At 65.0% G+C, this 22,801-nt stretch overlaps 2 protein-coding genes and 1 long non-coding RNA gene across 4 annotated transcripts; 1 reads left to right on the top strand and 2 right to left on the bottom strand.

Annotated features, from left to right (window-relative positions):
- The first annotated feature begins 1,880 nt into the window (after positions 1–1,880).
- On the top strand, positions 1,881–3,045 carry LOC308640428. Its single transcript, XR_014020268.1, has 2 exons — positions 1,881–2,004; positions 2,236–3,045. It is a non-coding gene; the product is annotated as an uncharacterized lncRNA (long non-coding RNA).
- Positions 3,046–5,502: 2,457 nt separating this feature from the next.
- GTPBP6 (GTP binding protein 6 (putative)) lies at positions 5,503–16,281 on the bottom strand. 2 transcript variants are annotated; one of them, XM_081312348.1, is made up of 10 exons: positions 15,907–16,281; positions 12,348–12,485; positions 11,643–11,713; positions 11,373–11,503; positions 10,942–11,012; positions 9,431–9,589; positions 7,677–7,885; positions 6,546–6,694; positions 6,118–6,270; positions 5,503–5,814 (listed from the first exon to the last, which is right to left on the bottom strand). In XM_081312348.1, the coding sequence occupies exons 1-10, from the start codon at positions 16,256–16,258 to the stop codon at positions 5,691–5,693; spliced, it is 1,557 nt and encodes a 518-aa protein (XP_081168474.1). In that variant the 5' UTR covers positions 16,259–16,281; the 3' UTR covers positions 5,503–5,690. The 2 variants fall into 2 exon arrangements, with proteins under 2 accessions (XP_081168474.1, XP_081168475.1); XM_081312349.1 differs by lacking the exon at positions 6,118–6,270.
- A 3,132-nt stretch (positions 16,282–19,413) lies between these two features.
- Positions 19,414–22,029, bottom strand: LOC308640429 (serine/threonine-protein phosphatase 2A regulatory subunit B'' subunit beta-like; the record flags this gene model as incomplete). Its single annotated transcript, XM_081312350.1, has 3 exons — positions 19,414–19,939; positions 21,599–21,705; positions 21,796–22,029. Coding segments are annotated over 3 exons (492 nt in total), but the record flags the coding sequence as incomplete, so codon positions are not given.
- Between the last annotated feature and the right edge of the window lie 772 nt (positions 22,030–22,801).

Consider the following 22,801-nt stretch of genomic DNA (forward strand, 5'->3'; position numbering starts at 1 on the left):
GGTCCTGCGTCTGCTGGCCCCACAGTGTGACAGGCGGTCCTGCGTCTGCTGGCCCCACAGTGTCACAGGCGGTCCTGTCTGCTGGCCCCACAGTGTGACAGGCGGTCCTGTCTGCTGGCCCCACAGTGTCACAGGCGGTCCTGTCTGCTGGCCCCACAGTGTGACAGGCGGTCCTGTCTGCTGGCCCCACAGTGTCACAGGCGGTCCTGTCTGCTGGCCCCACAGTGTCACAGGCGGTCCTGTCTGCTGGCCCCACAGTGTGACAGGCGGTCCTGTCTGCTGGCCCCACAGTGTGACAGGCGGTCCTGTCTGCTGGCCCCACAGTGTGACAGGCGGTCTTGTCTGCTGGCCCCACAGTGTCACAGGCGGTCCTGCGTCTGCTGGCCCCACAGTGTGACAGGCGGTCCTGTCTGCTGGCCCCACAGTGTGACAGGCGGTCCTGTCTGCTGGCCCCACAGTGTCACAGGCGGTCCTGTCTGCTGGCCCCACAGTGTGACAGGCGGTCCTGTCTGCTGGCCCCACAGTGTCACAGGCGGTCCTGTCTGCTGGCCCCACAGTGTCACAGGCGGTCCTGTCTGCTGGCCCCACAGTGTGACAGGCGGTCCTGTCTGCTGGCCCCACAGTGTGACAGGCGGTCCTGCGTCTGCTGGCCCCACAGTGTCACAGGCGGTCCTGTCTGCTGGCCCCACAGTGTGACAGGCGGTCTTGTCTGCTGGCCCCACAGTGTCACAGGCGGTCCTGCGTCTGCTGGCCCCACAGTGTGACAGGCGGTCCTGTCTGCTGGCCCCACAGTGTGACAGGCGGTCCTGTCTGCTGGCCCCACAGTGTGACAGGCGGTCCTGTCTGCTGGCCCCACAGTGTGACAGGCGGTCCTGTCTGCTGGCCCCACAGTGTGACAGGCGGTCCTGCGTCTGCTGGCCCCACAGTGTCACAGGCGGTCCTGTCTGCTGGCCCCACAGTGTGACAGGCGGTCCTGCGTCTGCTGGCCCCACAGTGTGACAGGCGGTCCTGTCTGCTGGCCCCACAGTGTGACAGGCGGTCCTGTCTGCTGGCCCCACAGTGTGACAGGCGGTCCTGTCTGCTGGCCACCACAGTGTGACAGGCGGTCCTGCGTCTGCTGGCCCCACAGTGTGACAGGCGGTCCTGCGTCTGCTGGCCCCACAGTGTGACAGGCGGTCCTGTCTGCTGGCCCCACAGTGTGACAGGCGGTCCTGTCTGCTGGCCCCACAGTGTGACAGGCGGTCCTGTCTGCTGGCCCCACAGTGTGACAGGCGGTCCTGTCTGCTGGCCCCACAGTGTCACAGGCGGTCCTGTCTGCTGGCCCCACAGTGTCACAGGCGGTCCTGTCTGCTGGCCCCACAGTGTGACAGGCGGTCCTGTCTGCTGGCCCCACAGTGTGACAGGCGGTCCTGCGTCTGCTGGCCCCACAGTGTCACAGGCGGTCCTGCGTCTGCTGGCCCCACAGTGTCACAGGCGGTCCTGTCTGCTGGCCCCACAGTGTCACAGGCGGTCCTGTCTGCTGGCCCCACAGTGTCACAGGCGGTCCTGTCTGCTGGCCCCACAGTGTCACAGGCGGTCCTGTCTGCTGGCCCCACAGTGTGACAGGCGGTCCTGTCTGCTGGCCCCACAGTGTGACAGGCGGTCCTGTCTGCTGGCCCCACAGTGTGACAGGCGGTCCTGTGTCTGCTGGCCCCACAGTGTCACAGGCGGTCCTGTGTCTGCTGGCCCCACAGTGTCACAGGCGGTCCTGCCTGCTGGCCCCACAGTGTGACAGGCGGTCCTGCCTGCTGGCCCCACAGTGTGACAGGCGGTCCTGCGTCTGCTGGCCCCACAGTGTGACAGGCGGTCCTGTCTGCTGGCCCCACAGTGTGACAGGCGGTCCTGCGTCTGCTGGCCCCACAGTGTGACAGGCGGTCCTGCGTCTGCTGGCCCCACAGTGTCACAGGCGGTCCTGTCTGCTGGCCCCACAGTGTCACAGGCGGTCCTGTCTGCTGGCCCCACAGTGTCACAGGCGGTCCTGTCTGCTGGCCCCACAGTGTGACAGGCGGTCCTGTCTGCTGGCCCCACAGTGTCACAGGCGGTCCTGTCTGCTGGCCCCACAGTGTCACAGGCGGTCCTGTCTGCTGGCCCCACAGTGTGACAGGCGGTCCTGTCTGCTGGCCCCACAGTGTGACAGGCGGTCCTGTCTGCTGGCCCCACAGTGTCACAGGCGGTCCTGTCTGCTGGCCACCACAGTGTCACAGGTGGTCTGCTCTGTGTTCTACTCTCTGCATCCTGGAGCTCGGGCACCTGGCCTTGCAGCCCTGGGGGAGGGGGGTGGGCAGCGTCCCCAGAGGTCAGAGGCTCCTGAGACCCCCCCCCCCCCGCAGGCTGGCTTCTCCAGGGCCAGCGTTTCCTAGACCCTCCTGGTGGGCGCCCGCTGCCGGAGGCCCTGGGCATTGACGGAGCCCACCCCGGGCTGTTTCCCAGCCTCCTGCCCCCTGGGCAGGCCCGGGCAAGGCTGGGGGGCTCCCTGGGCACTGCCCTGCAGGCGCCCGTGACTGGGTCAACCCGGACCTCCCGCAGCTGTGTGGCTGGGGTGCCACCTCCGGGTCCCAGGTCCCTTTAAACCCCACAGGTGGCTGAGAGGCCTGGTCCTGCAGCCTGCACGCAGCCCTGCAGAGCCCGTGTTCCCTGGCCATCTGGATGCCCACGACGTGTCACGGCACCCGCCGCGGGCCGTCCTGCTGTCACAGAAGGGCGCAGACCCGGGTGTTCAGGACCGTCTGGAAACGGCGCCCTGGTCCGCGAAGCCTGTCACACCTGGGACCCACAGGGTGGTTTCCGAGGAAGCTGCTGGGGCTTTGTGGTCACCTGTCAGGCGGAGATGCGGCACAGCAGGACCAGCTCTGGGCACATCCCAGCACTGCCTGGCCCCTCCCCGCCACCGAGCACCCTGGGGACAGCCCTTGGATGCTCAGGTCACAAGGGCGTCACTTCCTGTCTTAGGAGCCACCATTCAGGGTTAGTCCACCCTTGAGGACAATTAAAAGGAACCAAGCCAAACGTGTGACTGTGGTGCCAGACTCGGGGACAGAGGGAGCCTGGGATGAGAGGCTGGTGCTGGGGTGGGGGGTCCTGCCCCTGTGCCCTGTGAAGCTCAGGCCCTGTCCCTGGGACTCCGAGACCTCCAGCCTCGGCCCTGGGCTCAGGGAGGCCGCCTCCTGTCCCCTGGGCCATAGGGACCCCCCTCCAGCCTCCCTCTGGGCTCAGGGAGGCCCCTCCTCTCCCTGGGCCATAGAGACTCCAGCCTCCCTCTGGGCCCAAGAGACTCCCCCCCCCCAGCCTCCCTCTGGGCTCCGGGAGGCCCCTCCTCTCACCTGGAACAGAGACCCCCAGCTTCTTCCCATCCTCAGGGTCTGGGCTAAGGAGGCTAGAGTGAGGAGTCTGGTAAGACCCTGGGCAGCTGGAGGTCAGCTGGGGGACAGGAACCTGGGCAGGTATCAGGAGACCAGATGGCCAGGGTGGGAGGTTCTTGATGGCCTGAGCAGGACCCACAGCTGGACCCAGCTGCCCAGCAAAGGTGGGATTACAGGCCCTGCTGCGAGCGGGCCCTTCCCAGGGTCACCTGAACCCTCCCCCAGACTCCTCCCCTATCTAGACTCCTCCCACCTCCCACGGGCTCCTCCCACTCCCAGACTCCTCTCACATCCTCCTCTCAAGCTGCCTCCTTGCACTCCCATAGGCTCCTCCCATCTCCCACAGCCCCTCCCACCTCCCACAGGCTCCTCTCAGGCTGCCTCCTCCCACCTCCCACAGGCTCCTCCCACCCCCAGACTCTTCTCACAGCCTCCTCTCAGGCTGCCTCCTTCCACTCCCATAGGCTCCTCCCACCTCCCACAGACTCCTCCCCTCAGGCTGCCTTCCACTCCCATAGGCTCCTCCCACCTCAGGCTGCCTCCTTCCACTCCCATAGGCTCCTCCCACCTCTCACAGCCTCCTCCCACCTCAGGCTTCCTTCCACTCCCATAGGCTCCTCCCACCTGTCACAGACTCCCCTCAGGCTGCCTTCCACTCCCATAGGCTCCTCCCACCTCTCACAGCCTCCTCCCACCTCAGGCTGCCTCCTTCCACTCCCATAGGCTCCTCCCAACTGTCACAGACTCCCCTCAGGCTGCCTTCCACTCCCATAGGCTCCTCCCACCTCACAGCCTCCTCCTACCTCAGGCTGCCTTCTTCCACTCCCATAGGCTCCTCCCACCTCTCACAGCCTCCTCCCGCCTCAGGCTTCCTTCCACTCCCATAGGCTCCTCCCACCTCCCACAGACTCCCCTCAGGCTGCCTTCCACTCCCATAGGCTCCTCCCACCTCAGGCTGCCTCCTTCCACTCCCATAGGCTCCTCCCACCTCTCACAGCCTCCTCCTGCCTCAGGCTTCCTTCCACTCCCATAGGCTCCTCCCACCTCTCACAGACTCCCCTCAGGCTGCCTTCCACTCCCATAGGCTCCTCCCACCTCTCACAGCCTCCTCCCACCTCAGGCTGCCTCCTTCCACTCCCATAGGCTCCTCCCACCTCTCACAGCCTCCTCCCACCTCAGGCTGCCTCCTTCCACTCCCATAGGCTCCTCCCACCTGTCACAGACTCCCCTCAGGCTGCCTTCCACTCCCATAGGCTCCTCCCACCTCACAGCCTCCTCCTACCTCAGGCTGCCTTCTTCCACTCCCATAGGCTCCTCCCACCTCTCACAGCCTCCTCCCGCCTCAGGCTTCCTTCCACTCCCATAGGCTCCTCCCACCTCCCACAGACTCCCCTCAGGCTGCCTTCCACTCCCATAGGCTCCTCCCACCTCAGGCTGCCTCCTTCCACTCCCATAGGCTCCTCCCACCTCTCACAGCCTCCTCCTGCCTCAGGCTGCCTCCTTCCACTCCCATAGGCTCCTCCCACCTGTCACAGACTCCCCTCAGGCTGCCTTCCACTCCCATAGGCTCCTCCCACCTCACAGCCTCCTCCTACCTCAGGCTGCCTTCTTCCACTCCCATAGGCTCCTCCCACCTCTCACAGCCTCCTCCCGCCTCAGGCTTCCTTCCACTCCCATAGGCTCCTCCCACCTCCCACAGACTCCCCTCAGGCTGCCTTCCACTCCCATAGGCTCCTCCCACCTCAGGCTGCCTCCTTCCACTCCCATAGGCTCCTCCCACCTCTCACAGCCTCCTCCTGCCTCAGGCTTCCTTCCACTCCCATAGGCTCCTCCCACCTCTCACAGACTCCCCTCAGGCTGCCTTCCACTCCCATAGGCTCCTCCCACCTCTCACAGCCTCCTCCCACCTCAGGCTGCCTCCTTCCACTCCCATAGGCTCCTCCCACCTCCCACAGACTCCTCCCACCTTCTCAGACTCCTCCCCCTCCAGCATGAGGGCCTTCAATCACAAGGCCGCTGTGAGTCCGAACACGCGGCTGGACACGGAAGCGGCCCTGCTCCCTATTGGCCACTGTCCCCAGCAAGCACCCCAGCAAGCAGCGACGCTGTTGACACACCTGACATGGATTTTAATAGCAGCAGGGACACCACAGGCTGACCAGCTGCGGGAGGGGTGCAGGCTGGGCCGACCGCCAGCCCTGCTCAGCCGTGGACGGGGTGGGGGTGCAGCTGGCGAGGCCGCGGCCACTTGTTTCCAGTTCGGAAGCCACACAGTGCCCAGCGCGGGCAGGTTCATCCTGGGAAGAGCTTCCGGAACCTGCCATAGGCCGAGTTGCTGATGATGACCTTCACGTGGGCTGCCCCGGCCTCAGGCAGCACGTCCACCTGCTGCACCGTGGCCTCCTTGTAAAGCCAGCTGGGGGCAGAGAGGCCCGTGAGGGCGTGGCCGTCTCTGAAGTCCAGCCCACCTTTCCCCACTGCCCACAGCGCTCCCCAGCCCCGGAAGGTGGTGGTGGGAGCGGCTCCTTCCGCCCCCAGGAGAGGGCTGCCGCAGGCCCGGGCACATTGGAGGTGGACAGGACGTGCAGCCCTGCAACCTGAGTGAGCACAGCTTGAGCACCTGGTGTATGCATCAGCATGGACTTCCACGCCCACTACCCACCCTTCTGTGCCCGGAGGCGGCTAAAAGTGGGGCAGGACCCGGGTCTGGGTCCCTCACCTGAGCTGCGGCCCGGCCAGCTGGATGCGCAGGGTGAGCACCTGCCTCCCGGTGGCCCTCAGCACGGCCTCCTCCAGCCCCACCCTGAGCTCCTCCAGCCCCTGTCCCAGGAGGGCGGACACGGCCACTGCGCTCGGGTCTGGGGGTCGGTACCTGAGAGAGGCCAGCAACCTGTCAGCCCTGGGGCAGCTGCAGAGGTGAGGTCCCACCCAAGGGGCCCACCTGGGTGCTCCTCGTGGGACCAAGTCACTTCAACAGGAAAGGCCACCGCCACCAATGTCACGGGAGGCCGCATGCCAATGGCCCTTAGCAGCGCTGGGAGATGGACACGCCTGTCCCTCGTGGGAAAGCCACAGATCACCATAGTTCACATCCCCTGGGGATGTCCAGGGAAGGAGAAGCCTGCGGGTGCAGCGCGGCCCACTCACCCCGGAACCAGGTCCACCTTGTTGTGCACTTCGACCACGGAGTCCAGCAGAGGGGCGGGCAGGCCCAGGCCCTGCAGGGCAGACAGGACGCTGACTTTCTGCAGCTCCGTCTCGGGGTGGCTGACGTCTCTCACGTGCACAATGACATCCTGGTGGACAGGGAGGCCACGGGTCAGGGGACTGCCATCCCCACCTGACTGTGGACAGGCCACAGGGTCAGGGGGCTGCCGTCCCCACCTCCTGTGGACAGGCACATTGTCAGGGGGCTGCCGTCCCCACCTCCTGTGGAGAGGCCACAGGGTTGGGGGCTGCCGTCCCCAGCTGCCTGTGGACAGGCCACAGGGTCAGGGGGTAAAGGTGAGGCCCTAAGCAGCTCAAGGAGACCCAGTCTCTAATAAAACACAAAACAGGCTGGGGACGGGGCTCCGGGATCGTGCTCACCTGCCTGTGGGCGGCCCAGGAGGGACTCGAGGGCACCACACCTAGGAAGGTGGCAGTGGCCCCCTGAACCCCAGAACAGGGCTGCTGGAGGCCAGGACATGTCCGAGGTGGACACAGGCTTCCTAGTTCCTGTGCCTGGGTCCTGCCACCGCCCGCCAGCACCCCCTCTCCTTGGAGGGAGAGCAGCCGCTCAGTGGCTGGCCTGGCCTCCCGGGCCCCAGAACGAGGAGCTGCCCGTGGAGACTGGCCGGCACCCTGCCCTGGCCCCCACGCCACAGCCTGGGCCTCCTGAGGTCACTGTGACTTCTGTAACTTCTCCGGGAGGAGAGAAGCATGGCCCGCGGGTGGGGACAGGTCCACCCAGCCGGGGCTGGACGGCGAGGCTGTCTGCATGGGAAGTTCCTGCCTGTGCCCCCAGTCACACTGCCCGTCCTGCAGATGCTCGGCCGCTCACCTCCGCGCCCGGCCCCCCCCAGGAGCTGGAGAGGCAGGAGGAGCCTCCCTGGAGCCTGTGACCCCTGGTCCAGCCTCCGCCCTCCAGGGCTGGGGCAGCTGGACTCCTGTGGTTTCTGTCCCCTGAGGAGGCCCAGGGAGTCCTGCTGGAGCTGGAGGATCATGTCCTACCAAGGGGCCTGGCCCCCAGGGGCCTGTCTATGGGGTGGTCTTGTCCACAGGGCCACCCCAACTCACCGAGTGGGCCACATCCTCCAGGGTGGCAGAGAAGGACTCGATCAGGCCATGGGGCAGCTGGGAGAGGAAGCCGATGGTGTCCATGTAGAGGACGGTCATGCGCGAGGGCAGGGATCCTGCATGGGCCGTGATGTCCAGTGTGGCAAACAGCTGGTCCCGAGGCTGCGCGGCCTCGTCACCGGTCAGGGCCCTGATCAGTGTGGTTTTCCCTGGGGGAGGCACAGGACACACACAGGAGGTCCCAGGGAGCCCCGCCTGGCCTGGCCACAGGCCCTGTCCACCCCTGAGACCCGGCCCTGGCAGAGGCAGCAAGATCCAGTTTACCCAGGCCCTGGTGCCAGCTCCTCAGGGACCCTGGTGGCCAGAGAGGGAAGGTACAAGACTAGCCCTGGGTCACGTGCAGCCAGGAGGGGTGGTGGTGCAGGTGGAGGTGAGTGTAGATGGTGGGGTGGGTGGTGTGGACGAGCCTGGGGTGGGGTGGATGGACCTGGTTCTGTGCACATGGTGTAGGGTGGTGTAGACGGACCTGGTTCTTGTACCTGGTATGGGGTGGTGTAGACAGACCTGGTTCTTGTACCTGGTATGGGGTGGTGTAGACGGACCTGGTTCTTGTACCTGGTGTGGGGTGGATGGACCTGGTTCTGTGCACATGGTGTGGGGTGGTGTAGACGGACCTGGTTCTTGTACCTAGTATGGGGTGGTGTAGACAGACCTGGTTCGTGTACCTGGTGCGGGGTGGTGTACACGGGCCTGGTTCTGTGCACGTGGCGTTGGATGGTGTAGACAGACCTGGTTCTTGCACCTGGTGTAGGGTGGTGTGGATGGACCTGGTTCTTGTACCTGGTGTGGGGTGGTGTAGACAAACCTGATTCTTGCACCTGGTATGGGGTGGTGTAGACAGACTTGGTTCGTGCACCTGGTGTAGGGTGGTGTGGATGGACCTGGTTCTGTGCACATGGTATGGGGTGGTGTACACGGGCCTGGTTCTGTGCACGTGGCGTTGGATGGTGTAGACAGACCTGGTTCGTGCACCTGGTGTAGGGTGGTGTGGATGGACCTGGTTCTGTGCACATGGTATGGGGTGGTGTACACGGGCCTGGTTCTGTGCACGTGGCGTTGGATGGTGTAGACAGACCTGGTTCGTGCACCTGGTGTAGGGTGGTGTGGATGGACCTGGTTCTGTGCACATGGTATGGGGTGGTGTACACGGGCCTGGTTCTGTGCACGTGGCGTTGGATGGTGTAGACAGACCTGGTTCGTGCACCTGGTGTAGGGTGGTGTGGATGGACCTGGTTCTGTGCACATGGTATGGGGTGGTGTACACGGGCCTGGTTCGTGCACCTGGTGTGCGGTGGTGTACACGGGCCTGGCGCTGTGCAGTGGTGTCTTGAGGATGGTGTAGGAACTGGGTCTGAAGGTGGCTTTGTGATGGCCCCTGGTGACCAGCCTCCCCACTGGGCTGGTCCCTGGACCTGCCTCGAGGGCACCTGGGCCATACTGGCTGCCTCGTCTCAGGCAGGACCCCAGGCCCCGGGGGTGCGGACCTGGACTCCTCCCGTGTGCACAGCGCGCACACGACGGGCTGGCCGCGGGCGTTTCTCCTGGGCAGCGACCAGGGGAACCAGACCCTGCGTCCTGCTCGGGTCTCCGCAGAGCTGCCCGCAGCTGTCTCTGGCCTTCGCTGCGGGGCCGGCAGCGGAACCCGGGCCTGGGCCCTGCCCTGCCGAGGCCGCACTCTGCGGGCGGCGCCTCACCGCAGTTCGTGTACCCGACCACGGCGACCACCGGGAACTCCCGTTTGGCGCGCTGCCTCCGCAGGAGCTGCCTCTTCCTGCGCAGCCTCTCCAGGGCCCTCCGGAGCTTCACCTCCTTCTCCCTCAGGAGGCGCTGCCGCAGCTGCAGGAAGGACTCTCCTGCAAAATCGGAGGGTGCGCGCGTCAGGCGCAGGCGCAAGAGCAGGCGCCAGGGTCGCGAAGGAGCCTAGTGCGCCTGCGCCTTCTCAGAGGGGCCCCCGCCCACCCACTTCTGCAAAGCCCTGCGCTTCTCCAAAGCTTTTCTGCACAGGACCGGCCAGCTCCCTTTACCCGGGGGGAACCAGCTGAGGGGCGCCTCGGAGGACAGCCTGGGATGACATGCAATAGGGTCAACGTGGCCCGCATGTCCCTACCCTGCCCCCCAATCCTGGGTCATTGTTACGTTAGCCCAGAGACGACTATGACCTGGACTAGGCTGTACGTGTCCCCAGCATTCAGGTGCTGGAGACCCAACTGCCAAACGCAGTAGCTACTTGTGTTCGGAGGTGGGGTCTCTGGGAGATGAATGGGCCACGCGGACAACGGACTAATCCATTCGTGGATTAGCAGAGGAGTCTGTGCACGATTCATGGAGTAGTGGATTAATCCACAGAAGGACTCGCGGACTGTGTGCTCACGCATTAGTCCCCACTGCGTTAGTGCGCTAATCTATTTGTGGTCGGGGGTTAGTCTATTTTTGGATCACTCCATTAGTGGATTAGTGGGATCGTCGTTTGTGGATTAGTGCATTTATAGATCAGTGAACTAGCCAGTCGGTGGGTTAGTGGGTTAACCCATTTGTGGGGTTAGGGTTAGTGGGGGAGTGGATGAGTCCCTTCATAGATTAGTGGGGTGAATGCATGTGTCCGTTTGTGAATTGGGGTGTTCGTGGGTTAACGCGTTATCAAGGGAATGGCTTTGTTTAATTAAAAGCAGGCTGTCCCTTGCATACTGGCCACGTGATATACTCCGCCACGTCACAATGCAGCACCAGGTCCCCAACAGACATTGGTTGGCACCTCGTTCTTGGACTTCCAGCCGTCAGGACAGTAAGCCGGACAGACTATTCTTTTTGTTGTTGTTGTTGTTGGCTGGGGGTACCCGGGATCGAACTCAGGAGCAGTCGACCACTGAGCCCCACCCCCAGCCCTATTTTGGATTTTATTTAGAGACAGGGTCTCATGAGTGGCTTAGGGCCTCGCCATTGCGGAGGCTGGCTTTGAGTTCGCGATCCTCCTGCCGCATCCTCCCGAGCCCCTGGGAATACAGGTGTGTGCCACCGCGCCTGGCGACAGACTCTGTTCTTATCAATTGTCCCATTTGTGGTGCTCTGAGACAGCAACAGAAATGAAGATAACTTTTGCTCGGATGTGAGACCAGGCCCGCTGCGAGCCTCCCCGGGGTCTCCCAGGGCTGCCTCCCCTTTCCGAGGGAGGCTGCGCTGACATGCCCCGCCCCAGGCCACGACTTACCGGACCCCATGATGTACCGAGAGCCCCCGCCGCCTCGGTGGGAGACAGCCGGGTCGTTCTTCAGGTTCGACCTGGTGTGGAAACAGGACGCACTTACGTGCTGCGGACACTGGGTCCCTCCCGAAAAGCCAGAGAGCGGCAGGGGCTTTAACCGCAGAGAGGGAAGCGCTGAGCAGGGGGCCTCTCCGTGGGTGGTGGGTCCCCCACTGCCACGGGGTGGCGCTCCACACCTGGGGGCTCCTAGGGGGAGGACATGGAGAGCCTGCAGGCACAGCGCCCCCCGGAGCTGAGCTGTATGTGCTTCTCTTCTCTTGATGCCCGTGTGACAAACCAGCTAAATCTAGAGGGGCACCCCCCCATGTGTGACAAACCAGCTAAATCCAGAGCCCACCCCCCCACCCCCGCAGTCAGGCCGGGATGTGCCGCGGTACCTGAGCAGGGGGATCTCGGCCAGCGCCACCTGCAGCCGGGCCTCCTTGGTGCGCGCGTGGCAGCGGAAGATGTGCAGAACGACGGTGAAGCGGTCGAACACCAGCACGCCCCAGGCGGTCTCCAGCTCTTTCTGGAAAGGAGAAATGGGCAGGGAGAGGGTTCGGAGGGACCCGCCACTGCGGCTGGCCTCTGAAGGGATCCGCGAGACACCCTGGCCATGTGCTGCAGAGCGAAGCTTTCAACGCCCGTGTGGGGACACTCCGATGTACCTTGGTGGGCGGGGACAGCCTCTCCACGTTCAGGAACACGCACGTGATTTCTGGAGACCCTCTAATTCTTTCTAAGGGCAAGAGAAGGTCCTGTCAGAAGCGCTGCTCCGGGGTCGTGGCTCAGACCCACCTGGCAGCGTGTCAGTGGGACGCACAGTGGCTGGACGGTTCCGCGAATTCCCAAGTGCATTGCAGGAGAAGTCGCAGCGGACCATCTGGAGGTGCACAGGCGACACCCACGCACCACCCACGCACGCACAGCAGCATCTCAGAGGTGTCTGGGGCTCTGGTTCAATAGGACCACCCGCCCAGCCTCAGCGGGCTTTTCGGGTTCAGGAGGAGTGGGGAGCTCTGGAACTGAGCGGGACAGAGGTACACAAGGGCCCCGACTGTGGTGCCATGGAGCAGGCGTAGGAGGGAGGGTGCGCTGGGGCTGCCAGGGCACGTGGAGCTGCCACGGGTGCGGTTACCCCATCTGCTGGCACGACCTGCCCCCGGGGACCCCCACGTGACTCATCCAACCCGTGACCCCTCTGAGCCCCAAGCACAGGCCTGGGGGGACATCCTGCAACCTCCTCCTCCGCTGTCCCCTCCTGCCTGAGACCTGCCCGGCTGCTTCCCGGGCCCCAGGGAGCCAGCCCTTGCAGGACTCTGCCTGCATGCTCTTGGCAGAGACAGAGGAGGGACACACCCAAAGGGACTCACCTGTCAGGTGCTCAAAGTTCCCTTTGCCAAAGATGAGCCTCCTCTCAGGCGTTTTGGTGGATACCACCATGGTCTCCACCACAGACCAGCCAGCCAGCGTGTGGACCAGAGCCCGGGCTTCTGCCACCTGCCACTCAGCTGTAGGAGCAGATGAGCCACCCTCAGGATAGGGAGCAGGCCCGCCCACACCCACCCAGGACATGTCCACCTGCCCTCCACCCCTGAGAAGTCGGTCCGAGAAGACGCCCAGCGCCCGGGTGTACTCCCGAGCAGCAGGGCTCCTTCCTGGGAGACCCCAGGTGCAGCACCAGTGGGGGGACACAGGAAGGAAACCGCAGCCCCCACAGGTCACCAGGACCAGCCACTCTCTCCCTGTGGGGTTCACTCAGGAAGATGCAGCTGGGACCTGGGACGTGCAGCATGGCCTCCGTGGCATGTCCCTGAGGCAGCCCGACAGCCCAGTTGGGTGCAGAGACCCTGGGTGGGCCCTGAACTCTCAGACTGTGAGCCCCGTGGGCGAGAAACAGCTTCTTTCCCAGCTGGCCCAGGGCCAGCGCTGGCCTGGTGGGTGACACTCATGGAGGCCACTGGCTGCCCCTGCTGGCCTGCCAGACAGTGTCCCCCAGGGGCTCAGGACATGTGCAGGATGATGTGACAGATGATCTGAAGGGTCTTGGAAAGGCAGTATCCACCCGGGAGGCAGGGAGAGTGGACGGAGCTCCTGCAGCGTCCTGAGAGGGGGCTGGGTGGGTCATCAGGCCCAGGCAGTGAGTGGGGGTCCAGGAGGACCCGGGGCTGCCCCGGGAGCTGAGGAAGCCTGGGAGAAGGCACTGGGCTGAACACAGGCGCTTCCTGGTGCTTCTCTCATTTCCTGGTGAGCAAGACGGCGGGAGGAGGGCGGACAGAGGCAGGGACACCTGTGACACTGAGCTCCAGGGACAGGGGTGCTCTGAGAGCAGCTCCCAGTGCATCCTGGGGCTTGGGAAGGGCACCCAGAGGGTCTGCAGTCAGGGTGCCCCACAGTCCTCCTGCCTTCCTGGGTGCCTCTAGGTGGAATCCTGTCCCCCAAAGCCATGCCCACTGCAACCTCAGAATGGGACCTCCTTGGCCAACAGGGTCTTTGCAGGTTGTGATTGGTGAAGGACCCTGAGACGAGCCCCGCCTGGGTCAGGGTTATTGAATGGAGAACCCTGGGCTATCTGGCCACCAGGACACTCAGAATAGGGTCCGCTATGCAATTAGATGTAATTAGTGGATACTCAGCATGAAACCATGAACCCTAGTCAGGCCTCTTTATAAAGGAAAGGAAGATTTGGAGCCAGAGATTCACAGCAAAGAGCCACGTGGAGACGGAGGCAGAGCCTGCAGTGAGGGGCCACCAGCCCAGGGCCACCTGGCCTCCCTGGAGCCTGTGCAGGGAGCTCAGCCTGGGACCCTGGTCCAGCCTCCACCCCCCAGGGCTGGGGAGCTGGGTTCCTGCCACGCAGTGTCAAGCAGCTTAGGACACTCGTAACCTAAGCTGCCCGGACAGTTGGGCCCCTCCCAGCTCCTTGTTCACAGGCTGATTCCTCTCAGGTAACAACAGCCAAGCTCTCTGGGGACCACCCCTGGGCCCCAGGCCCAGGAGTGCCCCCCCCTTATAGAAGATTCTCTCAGATGAGCCCTCAGCCACAGCAGGGGGTCCCCTCAGGACACGCTGTGCCCTACGCAGGGGTTAGGGTTAGATCCGCCAGTCCTCACCACTCACGGCACTGGAGTACACGAGGACACCAAGGAGAGGGACACTCAGTGACGAGGGTGGCGAGTGGCAGCTAAGCAGAGGCCATAAGTGGGTCCCCCAGCCTCTGCACCCAGAGGGGCCGGGTCTCCAGTCTTCCCAGCTCACTCTCTTGGTGGCTCAGATCAGACACGTGGGGTCAGCCCTGGCCCCCACCTTATGGGGACCTTCTGTCCATCCCAAACTCTGGTGGCACCTCTTCCTGCCGCCATCCCCGCTGGGACCCCAGCCCGGCCCCATCAGAAGCACTGCAGGGAGCCCGCCCCACCCAGCTGTGCAGCGTCTCCACACAGCCACCTGCCAGGAGGTCTGGCCAAAGGCTGAGGCACCTGTGTGCCACCCAGGTGTGCGCCCACAGGACCCAGCTCGCGGTCACAGCAGCGCTGTTCTGGGCCAGCGTCCAGGGTGGATGAAAAGCAGAACGCGAGGTGCTGACGTGAGCTGTAGCTGGGATGGGCCTTGGCACGGGCACACCGCGGGGAGCTGGACACTGCGGTCCAGCTGCTGCAGGAGTCCATCTACAGGACATGTCCAGAACAGAGAAACCCAGACAGAGAAGGGGACTGGAGGCTGCCAGGGGCTGGGGTGGGGGAGTGACTCATGGGCATGGGGTCTCCTTTTGGGGTGATAAGAATGTTTGGGACCCTACAGAGGTGGTGGCTGTCGGGAACTGCACTCTTCAAAATAGTTAATACATGAATTATATCTAAAATCCCCCCAAACAACTTCAAGGTCCCACTGTTTGGTGCCCACCACCTTCTGGAAACCCAGTGCCCAGAGAGAGAAAATTCCAATTGCTACAAGACTCCAGGACCGTGTGGCTAGCTCTGTCCCCAGCTACAGTGGCCAGCCCCGTGTGGGGAGATCCCAGGACGTGCTCCTGAGACCCTTCCTGGGGCCCAGCTCCTTGCAGACTCCCCAGGTCTGTGTGCTCCCTCTGGCAATACCCAGCAACAAAAGGCACTGCCGGCCACTGGCCTTTCCAGTCGCACACCTTCGTGCCTCAGGGGTGTGGGGACCAGGTGTGACATCACCTGTCTCTCACCTTCCCCTGACCCCAAACCTGCTAGCAGTGTCCACTGTCGGGCTGCAAGAGAAGCCAGAGCTCCAGCACCACCGCCGGACCCTCAGAGTCCCCGCCCCCAAAGACTGTGCCCCTCCAGCTCCATCCTCGGTTCCTCCTCTGGAGGCCCCGCCCCCGGCCCTCCGCCCTAGGAGCGCTTCCCCGGTCCCCGCCCCCCGCCCCTCTGAGACCCCGCCTCCCCGGCACCTCCACCCTATGAGCGCTCCCCTAGATCCCCGCCCCTCTGAGATCCCGCCTCCCCGGCACCTCCACCCTATGAGCGCTCCCCTGGATCCCCGCCCCTCTGAGACCCCGCCTCCCCGGCACCTCCACCCTATGAGCGCCTGCACTGTGTTCCCGCCCCTCACAGGCCCCGTGCGGAGCACTTCCCTTAGGTCACTTGCCCTTCTGAGGCCCCGCCTCCCCGGCATCTCCATCCTATGATCTCTTCCCCTGCGTATCCGCCCCTTTAAGGCCCCGCCTCTCCAGCACTTCCACCCTATGAGCGCTTCCCCTGGATCCCCGCCCCCCGGAGGCCCCGCCTCTCCGGCACTTCCACCCTATGAGGGCTTCCGCTGTGTTCCCGCCCCTCGCAGGTTCCGCCTTCCCGGAACCTCGATCCTATCAGCGCTTCCTCTGGGTCCCTGCCCCTCGCAGACTCCGCCCCCAGCGCCTCAGCCATCTGAACGCTGTCTCTGTTCTCGCCGGGTCCCGGTCACCTCTGGTCAGCTGCGGCTTCCCGGCTCCCCACTTGACCTCAGGGTGAACCAAGCACACGCGCTGGGTCCCGGCCGGCAGCAGAGGGTCGCTCCTCAGCAACTCCTCCTCCTCCTCCTCCTCTCCCTCATCTTCGGGCTCTTCCTCGTCCTCTCCCGCGTGTGTGGTCCGACCATTCGCTTTCCTCCGCTCAGCGCTCCCCGGCCCCTCCCGGCCCCCCGGGCCATCACGGCCGGTGGCGGCGAGCGCGCGCACGGGGCCGGGCGGCGGCGGTGCGGCCCTGGAAACCAGGCGGCCGCGGCCTACGCGGGAGAGCCGGAGCCCCGGGCGGACGGCGGCCCGCAGGGCCCACATACCGCGTCCGCGCCGTACGCGGAGGGGCGGGGCCAGGGCCGAGCCGTGCGTCGGGTCGCTCTCTGACGGGCTGCCGGTTGGCCGCGCTGCGTCACGTGCCCGTGAGGGGCGGGCCGGGAGGCCGAGCCCGGGCCAGTTAAAGAGCCGAGCTCGCTTCCGGCCCAGCGCGGCCTGCGTGGTCTGCTCCCCCGCCTCTCTGGACCGCGCCCCCTCCGCGGGTGCCGAGGTCCGCGATGGGGACTCGAGTCCCTCCGCGGAGATCACGAGGTCCACTGGGGGCTCCTGTCCCTCCCAGGGGTCCCGAGGTCGGCTGGAGGCTCCAGACCCGCCCGGGGGTCCCAGCGTCGTCTTGAGGGCCTCAAGTCCGGCCGGGGGTGGGGGTGGGGGCAGAGTCCAGCCCTAAAGGCCCGGGATTTGAGTTGGGAGATCCGTCCAGCGAGAGGGGATGCCTGGCCACGGAGTTGGAATTTAGAAAACACCGAAGTCCACCTGGTCCCAAAGGAGCCGCCCTCCCCACCAGGCCGTGGGATCCAGCTGTCCAGAGCCCAGGTGTTGGAATGCACTGTTGGTGGCCCCCTTTCCTCCTCTCTCCCTCCCTCCTCTCGTCCCAGCAGTTTCCGCTGAAAGGCGCTTTAAGCCTCTGCAGGAAGCACCGCGGCTCTGGCGTCGGGAGTTGTCACCCGGGGGCGTGGGAGCTGGTACCAGGATGGGGCTGGTGGGTCCCTGAGACTGGCTGGCCCGAGAGTGGGCGGTGCCTGTGGTATGCTCCGCGGTGCCCACTGGTCGTCCCCATTGACTCCCTGAAAAGAGCGGGCGTCAGTCCACACTGGCCCCTAATTCTGAGCTGTCACAGTCCTTCAGACCCAAGTCCCCTCCTAAGGAAATACCCGGGGTTGGGCTTCCTGGGTTACTCGATGTTAACTGTCACAGCAGAGAATGAGCAGCAGGTGGAGAGCCGAACGGGGGAGAGATGTGGTCTCTCCATGGGAAACCCACCCAGGAATGGTGTGGGACGTCGCCGGGAACCTGGGGTGCCTTGGGGCTCCCGGCCGAGTCCCTCGCACACACGCTTGAGTTGACGATGTTGCGCGGTCGGTGTCCTCTAGTTGCTGGTTCCTGGTGCCCTGCGACCCGTGGCGAGGGCTTCAAGGAACCAGAGCATTAGCCAGAGCTGCTGGCCGCCCGAGAGCTGGGTCTGAGCGGAGGGCGGAGCAGGCGGGGGACCTGAGCGCCACCTGGCGGGAGGTCTTGGTCGTCACTTCATTCCAAGCCGTGATCCCCACAGTTTCAGGTCTTGAAGCCACTGTCGTTAGTTTCTAGAGCGCTGGCGTCCAGAAAGTGATCCTGAGCCACTGGACGCCGGCACTAGGTGCCTTAAGCACTCCATCCTGCTGGACGCGAAGGCACATGCGTGTGATCCCAGCACGAGGTGGGGGCGCCCCATCTCCCACACTCATGCCCTCTCTTAGCCCCTGCAGTCAAGGGCTCCCCATGGGCTCTGGAGTCCTGTCTGTTGTCTGGTAAATTCCAAGGCAGGACGGCCAGGGGCAATTCCAGGTGGGCAGCAGGGTATGGTGTCAGCTGTTGGCTGATGACCCTCACCAGGCCTGCAGCAATTTCTACAAGACTGAAGGTCCCCGAAAACCTCTAACCCCGGGAGGAGTACCCCATTTAGGGTACAGCACCGTGTCATCCGAGTCGGCTGTTACAATGGACACTGGTGACCTTGGGCTGGACGGACCATGAGTGATGCCCAGGGGTGGGGCTCTGACCTCTGCAGAGTGGTGTGGGTGATGCTGTGTTCTGGGCCACCAGGGCAGCCTGTCCCCCCGAGGCCAGGGGGTGTCTGCACGTGAAGCTGCCCCTCTGCCCACTGCTGGGGAGGGACTCCCGGGTGGCAGAGGCACTGGGCGGCATTGGATCCCTGTATCTCTGAATCCGCTGCAGGCTGCAGTACTGGGCACACAGTCCTAGGGACCAGGAAGTTCCTGCTGCAGCCAGGCTGGCAGACATGGCCCCGGACACTGGGGGCTCCTGGGATGGTGCTGTCCATCACAGAAGCGCACCTGGACACTCCCTGCTGCTGTCCGGGACCAGGAGGCCCCAGGCACCCGGGCTGCTGAGCTCTAGCAGGTGTGGCCCTCTGGGTGCTGTACCAGGAGTCTGGGTCAGTGGCCTGGGGCATGGAGGACCCTGCCCAGCCAGCCATGCAGGCTCTGGCTTCCTGTCCTCTGAGGACACAGCCTTCATGGTGGAGGACAGTGACATGGTACTCGTCTCATCTGGAGTCCAGGTTTGGGCCTTCTGGAGGCCATGGTAGGGAGCCAGGACATCAGAGGGGAACAGTACTGACCAGAAGTGCAGGCGACGTCCGGGGGACCGGAACGCGAGGATGGGGTTCACAGGGACATCAGCAGGTGAGGCTTGTGGGGACATGGGGGTCTCTGCCATCTCCTGCCTAGGCCCTGGTTGCTGGCTCTCCTTGGCGTCCCTGACTCAAGCCCCTATGGGTGGGACAGGCTCCCTCTTGGGGGGGGGGAGGGTGAGACTTGGGCACAGGTAAAGGGCTTCCCAGGTCAAGACCCCTGGGGTTTGGCTCCCAGCTGGACACAGGGACCTCAGGAGCATGGGGTGGAGGCCCTGCATGGGCTGGAGGCCCTGCAGGAGGCACCTGCAGCTGGTCACTGCCCTCCTGCCGGCTCCCCTGTGGACGGCCAGACCCTGCTCCCTTCAACACCTTGGCCTGGTGCTGGGGGCACTGGCTCCTCCAGGATTCCTGTGTCCCCTCGGGGAGTTCCAAGGGAGCCCCCACCCCCTGACATCAATCTGATGTTAGGTCATGTCCATCCTTCTGTGGGCGTGTTCCCAGCCTGCCTCTGGGGGGTCTTCTGGCTGAACCGCCCACTCCACCGGTGAGAACACGAGTGGCCTCCACAGCTGCCCGGGTGCAGAGGCTGTGGCCGCGGTCCTGGAGTGGACTCCTCGGTTGGCAGGCCAGCTGGGCATGGAGGGTCTGGCCACACGTCCTGGGTACCACTGGCCCCGGCGGCAGCGCTGTCCCCAGCAGCAACAGCAGCACTGAGCTTTGCAGCCCTGTGAAGGACCCCGACCAGGCGCCGACCCTGGGCGGCTGAACACACCCAGCAGGGGCTGAAAATCCTTAAACTCTTTATTCAAAAATACAAACGTGACCGCGTACAACATGGTAAGCTGCACTGCACAGCAGATGAAGTCGTCTTTGCACGCCCATGTGTGCGCGTGACCGCACCCGCGGTGCGTGCGGAATGTTCGCGGCGCGCGGGGAAGGGGCGCCGTCCAGGGTGCGCACCCGGGCGTACCGCGGCTGACCCCGGCCTGGAGTTCCTGGACAGCGTCAGTCCCTCGGGCGGTGGGGACGTGCGTGCGCCGTCAATCACCCTTGACGACCTCCGCGGTGAATAAATAAACATCATCACTCCGTACAAACGCACTCGGTGTCCACAACAGGACAGTTACACAAACCCGGCCGCTGGGGGCCGGCCGCGAGGGCCTCACAAGGGCTGCAGGTCGTCGTCGCCACACGCGTACTCGTACAGGTCAACGTCGCCCAGCGGGGTGGGCACCTCGAAGAAGGGCCTCTGGGCCAGCGGGGACCGCAGCGCGCTCAGCTTCTGGTCCACAGGGCTGAGCTCCCCCTCGTACCTGCAAGGAGCGGCGGTGAGGACCGCGGGCGGGCTGCCCTCTCCCCCTCGGGGGCCGCCCTCGCCGGGGCCAGGTTCCCGCCGCTGGAGACCGCGGGTTCCGGGTCAGCACCAGGCTCCCAAGGGGTGCGCACGGAGCCGGGGACATCCAGCCCGCAGCCCGCCCCGGGGCCTCGGCACAGGAGCTCCCCCAGGGTGGGAACTGGTGGCCTCAGGTCGCCCCCAAAGCCTAAGGCGGCTGTTCCCTGCAGGGCGACTGCCAGGGCCCAAGTGGGCTTGTCAGCTGGTCAGTCCCTTGGAGCTGAAGAGAGGACCCGAGGTACCAGACGGTTTCCTGAAAGGGGGGTGACCCGAAGCTGCTGACCGGCACTTCCACAGCCAAGAGGCAGCAGCCCACCGAGCACAGCCACCTGCTCGGGGGCACCGGGCTGCGTCCGGAGGGGAGGGTGGCAGGAGACACACAGGACGTGTCACTGGCCACAGCTGCTCCACAAAGGGAAGGGACAGGGAAGTATTGGGAGCAGGGACCCAAGGGGTCAGTGACCTGGGGGACATGGGGACAGACAGCCTGGGAAGCAGAGGGCCCACAGGACAGGACTGGGCCTGCGGTTTACAGGGCCGGTCTCAGGAGCGCTCCTGAGGGTGGAGGACGCAGGCTGGACACCGGCACTGGGCCTGCCAGGATGATGGATTCGCTGGCTCATGGATGCCCAGCGACCATCGCAGAGACAGGACCCCAGCATCCACCCCAGGAACGCAGGGGGTCTCTGCAGCGGGAGCCAGGGGACACCAGGGAGGCGGCCCCCAAGGGTTGCTGAGCTGATCCCTGAACTAAAGACCCAGCCACCATGAGCGTGTGGGGTCACTGCGTCCTGCCAGTGTCAGGAGTGACCAGGGAGGTACACGCAAAGACACCACGTGGGGACAGACAGACTCATGGGGGGCAGTCCCTGCAGTGCTGGTGCCTCATCCAGGTGCCACTTGGTGGCCCTGGAGCCCAGCCAGGTGGCCCCAGGGACTGGGACTCCACAGATGGCCCTGGACAGCCAGGAGGGCCGGGCCTTGAGTCTCCCACACACTGAGGTGCTGAGCCAGGCCCAGGGACCCTTGTGCCAGGGGACCTCAGGTGGCGCCTCAGGCTGCAGGGGGCACCGGGGGCAGCCCATGTTGCTGGCAGAGTGGCCTGGGCTGGCCCTGCCCAGCGCACCGCCATGCCCCCAACGGGGTGTGCGAGAACCTGGGGCCTCTGGAGCTCCAATGCCCAGGCCCAGCTGGGCCCCAGGACGGGCAGGAGGCCAGTCACCCAGACCCGGGGGGCGAGCAGACCGTGAACTGGGTCCCGGTGGAAACAGCCGGTGCCCTCTGACCTGTCCACCCCGCCCGCGGCAGCCCAGGGAGAGGACCGGCCGGCTACACTGGACTCGGCCTCCCCGTCCAGTCCCCTGCCAACACGCACAGCCGGGATTCACCCAGGCCGGGGGCAGGTGGGTGTTCCACTCCCGGTGCGCACCTGAAGTCAGGAGAGGCGACCAGGGCACCCGACATCAGGGCTCCAGGTGTGCCCCGGCCTCAGGGCCCAGCCCGGAGGTCAGCCCCAGGCGTCCCACCACGCAGGACGGCCGGCCCTGTCCCCTCCCACGCAGCCCGGGGCGGCGCTCACCCGTCATCCCAGGGCTCCCCCGCGGCCTCCTCGGCCACCAGGAGGTCGTACTCCTCAGCGGCGTACTTGTCCCAGTCGGACGGCTCGGGGCCCTCGCCCTCGCCCTCCTGCGGGACAGAGAGAAGGGAGGCAGGGGTCAGAGGCCAGCGGGCAGCAGGCAGCAGGCAGCGGGGTGGGGCGGGGCGGGGCCCACTCACCCGCAGCAGGGAGGCCTGCTCTTTCTGCTCGTGGTCCAAGTACTTCTCGATGTTGAAGAAGGTGTCGAAGAAGACGTGGGCCAGCTGGCACTGCTTGAGGTCGCGCAGCGTGATCTTGCCTGCCGGACAGAGGGACGGACAAATGGACGAGGGACGGACGGAGGGGCCTTTGGAGCACGGGCGGGGGCTGAGAGCCAGGGGGAAGGGGGCGGGGGCTGAGGGGGCTGGGGGGGGCTGGGGGGGGGGAGCCTGAGGGCGCGGGGGACGCTTGTGCCCCAGGGGCAGCCCAAGGACTGGCTCGGGCACCCGGCCAGGTAGGCCCCTGAGGCCCTGGGCCAGCAGCCCTGCTACCCTGAGTGCCCAGGGAACAGAAACTCGGGTGGTGCAGAGAGCCCCTCCTCTCTAGGGTGCAGGGGGTTCTCCTGTCTCTAAGGTGTGGGGAGCCCCCCTCTCTCTCTCTCTCTCTCTAGGGTGCAGGGGGTTCTCCTGTCTCTAAGGTGTGGGGAGCCCCTCTCTCTCTCTCTCTCTCTAGGGTGCAGGGGGTTCTCCTGTCTCTAAGGTGTGGGGAGCCCCTCTCTCTCTCTCTCTCTCTAGGGTGCAGGGGGTTCTCCTGTCTCTAAGGTGTGGGGAGCCCCCTCTCTCTCTCTCTCTCTCTCTAGGGTGCAGGGGGTTCTCCTGTCTCTAAGGTGTGGGAGCCCCCTCTCTCTCACTCTCTCTCTAGGGTGCAGGGGGTTCTCCTGTCTCTAAGGTGTGGGGAGCCCCTCTCTCTCTCTCTCTCTCTAGGGTGCAGGGGGTTCTCCTGTCTCTAAGGTGTGGGGAGCCCCTCTCTCTCTCTCTCTCTCTCTAGGGTGCAGGGGGTTCTCCTGTCTCTAAGGTGTGGGGAGCCCCTCTCTCTCACTCTCTCTCTAGGGTGCAGGGGGTTCTCCTGTCTCTAAGGTGTGGGGAGCCCCTCTCTCTCTCTCTCTCTCTAGGGTGCAGGGGGTTCTCCTGTCTCTAAGGTGTGGGG

The sequence above is a fragment of the Spermophilus citellus genome, assembly GCF_964194105.1.
Source record: "Spermophilus citellus genome assembly, contig: SCAFFOLD_444, whole genome shotgun sequence".
Lineage (NCBI taxonomy): Eukaryota > Metazoa > Chordata > Mammalia > Rodentia > Sciuridae > Spermophilus > Spermophilus citellus.